The sequence below is a fragment of the Chenopodium quinoa genome, unplaced genomic scaffold, assembly GCF_001683475.1.
Source record: "Chenopodium quinoa cultivar QQ74 unplaced genomic scaffold, ASM168347v1, whole genome shotgun sequence".
Classification (NCBI taxonomy): Eukaryota; Viridiplantae; Streptophyta; class Magnoliopsida; order Caryophyllales; family Amaranthaceae; genus Chenopodium; species Chenopodium quinoa.
The window spans coordinates 991,640-999,334 of record NW_018742484.1 but is presented as its reverse complement, the minus strand read 5'-3'; the positions used below and the strand labels follow the sequence as shown (position 1 = coordinate 999,334).

General features: G+C 35.0%; 1 protein-coding gene across 3 annotated transcripts; it reads right to left on the bottom strand.

The window, feature by feature from the left end:
- Positions 1-3,921: 3,921 nt before the first annotated feature.
- On the bottom strand, positions 3,922-7,504 carry LOC110719333 (superoxide dismutase [Fe], chloroplastic-like). Of its 3 annotated transcripts, none has more exons than XM_021898243.1 (9): positions 7,347-7,504; positions 7,199-7,251; positions 5,941-6,012; positions 5,593-5,781; positions 5,341-5,512; positions 5,068-5,186; positions 4,890-4,940; positions 4,557-4,700; positions 3,922-4,234 (listed from the first exon to the last, which is right to left on the bottom strand). In XM_021898243.1, the coding sequence occupies exons 1-8, from the start codon at positions 7,405-7,407 to the stop codon at positions 4,575-4,577; spliced, it is 843 nt and encodes a 280-aa protein (XP_021753935.1). In that variant the 5' UTR covers positions 7,408-7,504; the 3' UTR covers positions 3,922-4,234; positions 4,557-4,574. The 3 variants fall into 3 exon arrangements, with proteins under 3 accessions (XP_021753935.1, XP_021753937.1, XP_021753936.1); XM_021898245.1 differs by having other exon boundaries at positions 3,922-4,189; XM_021898244.1 differs by having other exon boundaries at positions 3,922-4,186.
- Between the last annotated feature and the right edge of the window lie 191 nt (positions 7,505-7,695).

Genomic DNA, 7,695 nt, shown 5'->3' with positions numbered 1-7,695 from the left:
AGGTCAGTCAAGCTTAGGGATTATGTCACTCACACGATTATCACAAATAGTCCATCTTCCTCATCTCCTAACACATCGTCTCCAAAGCATCCCTCAGGTACTCCTTATCCTATAGCACATTACATAAATTGTGATAATTTTTCTTTGCATAACCAAAAGTTTATTGCTGCTTTAACTTCGGGCAAAGAACCCAGGTCTTTTAAGGAAGCCATGAAAGATGCAGGTTGGCGAGAATCCATGAAAAAGGAAATTCAAGCATTGGAAAATTATGGCACGTAGACTATGGAAGATCTTCCTCCCGAAAAACGAGCTATTGGTAGTCAATGGGTTTATCGGATCAAATACAACTCCGATGGGAGTATTGAACGTCTAAAATCCAAATTAGTAATGTTTGGCAATCATCAAAAGGAAGGCATTGACTACACTGAAACATTTGCTCCCGTGGCTAAAATGGTCACAGTTCGGGCTTTTCTTGCAATTGCGGCTTCTAAAAATTGGGAGTTACATCAAATGGATATCCACAATGCTTTTCTCCATGGAGATCTTGATGAGGAGGTGTACATGAAACTTCCTTCGGGTTTTGAGTCCTCCAATCCTAATAAGGTATGCCGTCTTCACAAATTCTATACAGCCTCAAACAAGCATCAAGATGTTGGTTTGCTATACTTGTATCAGCTTTGAAAAATTATGGTTTCTTGCAATCTTATTCTGATTACTCATTATTTACATACACCAGAGGCAATATTCAAATAAATGTTCTTGTGTATGTTGATGACCTCATAATATCTGGGAATGATTCCGCTTCTTTAAGGGTTTTCAAAGCTTATCTTAGTGATTGTTTTCATATGAAAGATCTTGGCCCTTTGAAATATTTTTTGGGCATTGAGGTTGCTCGCAGCTCTGCAGGTTTGTTCCTTTGTTAAAGGAAGTATACTCTTGAGATCATCTCTGAAACTGGTTTGTTAGGTTCTAAACCTGTTGGATTTCTAATTGAACAAAACCACAAGCTTGGTTTAGCTAGTGGTGAAGTACTTTTCAATCCTGAAACCTATCCAAGACTAGTAGGTAGGTTGATTTATCTAGCCGTTACACGGCCTGATTTGGCATACTCGGTTCACATCTTATCTCAGTTTATGCAAGAACCAAGAGCCGAGCATTGGGAAGCAGCCTTAAGGGTTGTGCGTTATTTGAAGGGTACTCCATGTCAAGGTATTCTGTTACGATCTGACAGTGATCTAATCTTGCAAGGCTGGTGTGATTTAGATTGGGCCGCGTGTCCCATGACACGTAGATCTCTGACAGGGTGGCTTGTTTTTCTTGGTCACTCTCCTATCTCTTGGAATACCAAAAAGCAACCTACAGTCTCTACAAGTTCTGTAGAAGTGGAATAACGTTCTATGGCCGCTATTACATGTGAGTTGAAGTGGTTAAAAGGACTCCTTTTGAGCTTGGGAGTGCAACATCCTAAAGTTATCAGGCTATTTTGTGATAGTCAGTCTTGCACATTGCAAAGAATCCGGTTTTCCATGAACGAACGAAACATATTGAAGTTGACTGGCATTTTATTCGTGATGCTATTTCAGAAGGTTTGATTGATCCGGCCTATGTTTCTACCTATGAACAATTAGCCGATTTCTTTACCAAAGCCCTTGGTAAATCGCAATTTGGTATATTGCTTAGCAAGTTGGGCATCTTCAATCCATTAGCTCCAACTTGGGGGGGGGGGGGTGTTAGGAATATTAGGAGGATCATTAGCATAATTATCATATATTATCATATATTTTGGTTAGAGTAGTTTCCTCGATTATAGGCTGCGATTGATAGAAGATAATATCTAGCATATCTTTTGATTTTATCATATGTAATTTAGGGAAACTTTTGTACTCTATATATATGATGGTATGAATGAGAAGAAAGACTCAAGCTTTGAGCCTTTATCAATTTCTACAATGAGGCTACCATTGAGAATTTCCCAATAAAAAAACTAACTTAAAAATTTTAATTAAAATTTATCATTAATGTCATGGCTAAAAGAATTTTTTTTTTTTTTTTTTTTTTTTTTTTGCATTTCACCAAAAATTAAAGTGTCGTTTGGTTGACAAATAAAAACATGGAAACTTCAAATTCCTAGGAATCGAAATTATTTGGAGTTGTTTGGTTGACAAATTCATGGGATGTATGATTAACCAAATTCAATCTAGCATTTCGAATTCTTATTGCATGGGAATATAAATTTTCAAGGAATTTGCATTTCCAACCTCCTAAAAAATACAAGAGTACCAAACAGAATTACAAAAAAAAAAAAAAAATTAAAATACTAAACTATATTCTTTCTCCATTGAAAGCTGCTTCTAAGCTTTCTCTCCTCCATTGCAGCAGTTTCTGAGGTAACTTTTTTTTTTTTAACTCATCGAATATCAATTTCAAAATCTAGGGTTTATCGTTAATTTAATTGACAATGTAATCCAATTTAGGTTTCTTCTAAGGTAGATTATTCAACTATTACTTATAATCACTCAAGCTCTGAAAGTTTATTCGTTGCTAGAATTTTGCTATTCATGTTCTAAAGGCAAAAAGAATTTGAATAGATAATTGACTCAAATTTGATTGCTAAAGTTGCAGGCTTTTTGTTTACATAACTCTTGAATGTTAGAACGGAACTATGAAAATGAACAATTTAGGAGTGTTGCTAGTTGTTTTGAATGTTATGTTATTCGCCCAAATAATCCTAACTTTTGATTATTTTTTAATTTTCTCAACTTTATATCCTATTAATTTTAAACGGTCCCTAGTGACTTGAAATCGGCTAAACAGGTTAACATTTGTAAATTAGAATTATTTGCACATGTGTCACCGCGTGATTGGTAAACAAATTTTAAAAAAAAATTAAAGAAAAATTATATCAATAAATAAAAAAAATTGAAATAAATTGGCAGCCCCTGCCAGTTAGCCACCCCCTCCCCTCCCCTCCTCACCTGCTTACCCCAACCCCGCCAGCTCCCGGCGAACCTCACTCCGCTCGTCGATTTTTGAATTTGAGTAGTATACAAATTAGATAGATGTTCCAGCTTGCAATGATGATTGAAGAAATTAAAAAACTTCAGAATTACAATTGTAGAACATCCTGTGAAAGTTAATCAATTTGTGTACTTGTCAAATGTATTTACTCGCTTTCATAAACCCCCTAAAAAAATTCAATTAGAGGGAAAAAAATAATACCCCAAGGAGCAAAGAGAGGGAAAACTATGTTTCCTAATGGAAAGCTGAAGACATGTTTGATGGAAAAAATTATGTTTACATCTTGAGATCTCGGCAAATACAAGTAGATTGTGATTTTGATTATGGTGTAGGCTGACTGAATATGGAGGGGGTGGTCGGAATCGGGGAAGGGAAGGGTGGGAGTGGCCGAATTCCGGGATGGAAGGGTATAGGTGGCAGGGCCTGATAGGATGGGTTTGGGTTTTGGTATTTTTATTTTTGGTTTGATTTTCTTTTTTTTTAATTTTTTTTTAAGACCAATCATAGGCTGACACGTGTTTAGTAACTTGTTATAACAAGATGGATGACCGATTGGGACCATTGGAAGCAAATTCATATCAAAGTTCGGTTTATTAAAAAATAATCCAAAATTGGGATTATTTTAAGCGAATGAGGCAAAGTTAAGATTATTTTAGTCAATTTATCCTAATAATAATAATAATAGTATACAAGGTAGACATTACTCAAATTACTGCTGAATAACCCTTATCACTCCTAAGAACAAGGTTTCCTTGAACAATTGACAAATAGCATTCGGGGTGTAACTGAGCCAATCAAGCATTGTAAGCCCTCAATTTGATTCAAGCTAAGCCAGGCAGCCTAACCTATTGGGGGTAGGCCCGTAGGCTTAATTCAGTTATCAAAAATCATGCAAAGTTCATAAAATCAACAGCGTTAATAAAATTTTCTCCATAATAATGCTTTTTTTTTTTTTGGCAATACATAATAATGCTTTATATCTGGTTTAAGTGCCTCCCTAGAAACATGTTTTCACAGAAAGAAGCTCATTATTTTTACTATTGCTGGCATACAATCAGAACTGTATAACAAGCTATAATGCACCGTCATACAACCCGTATAAGGAACACAAAGAAGCTCAGCTACAACAGCTTGGCCCGGTTCGACAAGGCTAAACTCCAGCTTCGATCTGCTGCACCAATATTTAGCTAACTTGATCACATAACAACCATTACACCTATCAAGACCGACAAGTAAATGAACAGAACACAATCTTTGAGAAGATGGCCCATCCTTAAATATGACAAAATCTAATTGAACAAAAATTACCAGAAAGTAGCTTTTTAAAATTACCAACCTTAGTGCACAATACTAGTTTAAAGCCCTTGCACTTGAAAACATGTCTAACAAGGTTCATATACTATCATAAATCTTTGTCTAATTATTGCTCGGATAATCGGGACTTGGTCCAAAAATTTTCCTGAATTTGGTCACTTTATTCTAATTTGGAGACATTTGTATCAATATCAAAAATGAATGCCTGTGGTTTCACTACTTACTTTCTAGCAAAAATCTTCTTAATTCTGCACTGCTTCTTTCTCTCTCTCCATAGCAAGAGACTTAGCAGCCTCATATCTTGCATTGACAGCATCCCAGGAAACAAGATTTTCCATGAAAATTGAGATGTAATCAGGCCTTCGATTCTGCAAAACAGAGATATATGAGGTCGGCTTGTGTTTAACATATTCTGAGAAGGAAAACAGAAAAAAGAGGCTTTCCTATTCAATCAAATCCATTTGCAGTTTTATCTTTTTCATAGGGGGTGAAAAAAAGGGGGAGGGGGAGGTTGAAGCATTTGCAAGTATTCTGAGACTTTTGGAAGTTAGCCTAACCTGGAAGTCCAAGTAATATGCATGCTCCCAAACATCGATAGTAAGAAGCGGCTGCAACATAAGACATGCCATACATCAAAATTGGGACTTAAGTAAACAAGGTCTTAGCAAAGCATTATGTCACTTTATCAGCTCACTACAACATTGCTAGTCATGAGCCTAAAGATATATTACTCACATAATAATCCCAAACAAGAGGGTTCACAGCATTTGGGCTCTTAACAACCACAAGCTTCTTGTCATCTTCAGATGGTTTTGGGTTTACTGCATTTCCGACATCCAATTTATTTGCTTTGTCTGCGTTCAAAGGGAAATTAGTAGATTAGCATACATCAAATACCAGAAGCTGATTATTATTTTTTCCTTTTTCTTTATCAAGGTGAAAATGGGTAGGGTCATCCTGTAAAATTTATCTATAAAACCAAAGATGTTAGTAATCTGGGATACTCACAAACAAGCCAAGCCCAGCCAGAACCAAATTGTGTGGCAGCAGCAGTCTTGAATTCATTAGTAAATGCTTCAAATGAACCAAAATCCTTTTCAATCTGTGCCAAAAGCTCGCCAGAAGGCTTTCCCCCACCACCAGGCTTCATGGACTCCCAAAAGAACTCATGGTTCCAGGCCTAAATTAAAAGTGCAACTGTGAAGACATTGAGATTCTAACAATGGTAGTCTGCACTTGAAGAAAGTTACAAACGCATACCTGTGCTGCATTATTAAAAGAAGGAAGCATGTCCCCTTTGTTATATGTGATTCGTACGACTTCTTCAAGTGGCAATCCATCTAATTCTGTTCCAACTATTTGCTTGTTTAAGTTATCCACATATGCTCTATGATGCTTCCCCCAATGATACTCAAACGTCTGTTTGCTCATATGCGGCTCCAAGGCATCCTATCAACAATTAACATAGAGGTGCTAAGAGATTAGCAAACTTGAGATTCATAGGATACTGCTTTCCAGCCATACATCACGTAGCTTAAGTAACGACAAGTAGAATAATTTTAAGCAAGAATTATCATATAAAGAGCTTTCAAGTAATGTGAATCTTACAAATGGATAAGGTGGGGGCTTCAAGTCAAACTTGGCTGTAACAACACCAGCACCGGCTCTTCTTACTCTTGTCTGCAGCATAATATTGTCAGAGAAAAAAAAATGTAAGTATTCTTCACGAAATAAAATCAAATTAGAGGGGTTCAAAATCAATTACTAGACCTTTGGTATTTAAAAAAGATTGAGCTTCATGATGACAATTTACTTAAAGCTCTTAAAAGTTTCAAATACAATAAATGAAAAGAAGAGGTACATCATAAGTCATAACCGACAAACTAGTCTTCGTGTTTAGCAATGCTACTTCACCTAGCGAGGCAAGCTCACATTTGAAACTTACATGATTTAAGACAAGCTTATCCCTCCCCTTACGAAGATTTTGTACATGTAGCCTCATATAACAACTAAATAAAATACCTTGAAGTTATACATTAATTCATTTTCATGAATCATTGCTAGCTTCTGTTACTCATAATGGTTGGTTACTTTATAGAACTAATGTAAGTCATACACATATAACTTTAGCATAACTTGACCTTTTATTTGTAAGCTTCATCTAGGAATCTGCTGCTTAGAGACTATCTACTGCAGAAAGCCTTATTAAGTCACTCGATTAAACCAAGTCCGCTAATTTCATATCTTAAACAATGTACAACGCAAGATATTACACCAAATATCCCATCCACATTTTTTAAAAAAAATTTCAAGCTCTATAACTAGCCAGCTAGCCTCTTGATTCATATGGCTTATCGCCAGCTTATATCCGGCTTCTTGCTTATCCATGTCGTTAATCTCGTCATACAGCCAAAAAAATATGTTTGGTTATTTGACTTTCCAAGTTGAGAATCCTCCTTTAATTGTTCGGCCTCACAACTAATCTTACCAAACATCTCTATAAGCTAATTGTCGAATAAAAAAATTGATGTTATCTGTAATTAGTTTTTGTTTTTGTGCAAATGTTATCTGTAATTAGTAAATTACACATAAATTTTTTTTATGACAACATGAATTTCAATTCTAGCAATTACACATAAATTTCAATCCTAGAAATTACAATAAAAACATGAAAGTTCCACTTTCAACAATTCCAAAAGTGTACACTTGAAAACTTTAAACCCACATATAAATTAATCAAGCAGCTTAAAACCCATTATCAATAAACATATCCACAATCAATTTCCCCAATTATATAATAACATAAAATTTAGACAAAATAGTATTAAGAATTTTTTAAAAAAAATAAAAAATTAAGAATACCCACTTCCTTAAGCTTCCAAGGTGAGAAGCGAAAAGTGTTTAGGCCCCCTTTAAACCCTGTAAAAATCATCAAGTATATTTAATTAAACAAAATTCAATCTAATTTTATCCAAAAAACAAAGAAATGATTTAATGAAGAGGGTGAAACAAACCTTCATGAGTGAAAATTGAGGAAGATGGTGAAATTGAGGAAGTTGCAGCAATTGCGGACATTGTTTTTCCTGAGCTAGAAATGTTCCAAATTGTTCTAGAAATGTGCCAGACACACTCTTGTATAGCAACGTGGTATATAGATATAGATACTTGGGTGTTTAGTTACTAAAGGACAAAGAGTAATTTCACAATTTGATGAATACTATTGGAGAGAACATAAAAGTTGAAATTAATTATTTAAATTGATTAATTTCTCTGTTTATATAAATTAAGTATTGAAAATAAAAAGTGTACTACTAATATATCAATACTCCCGATACATGGTGTGAAAAATCTTCAAAATCCTAA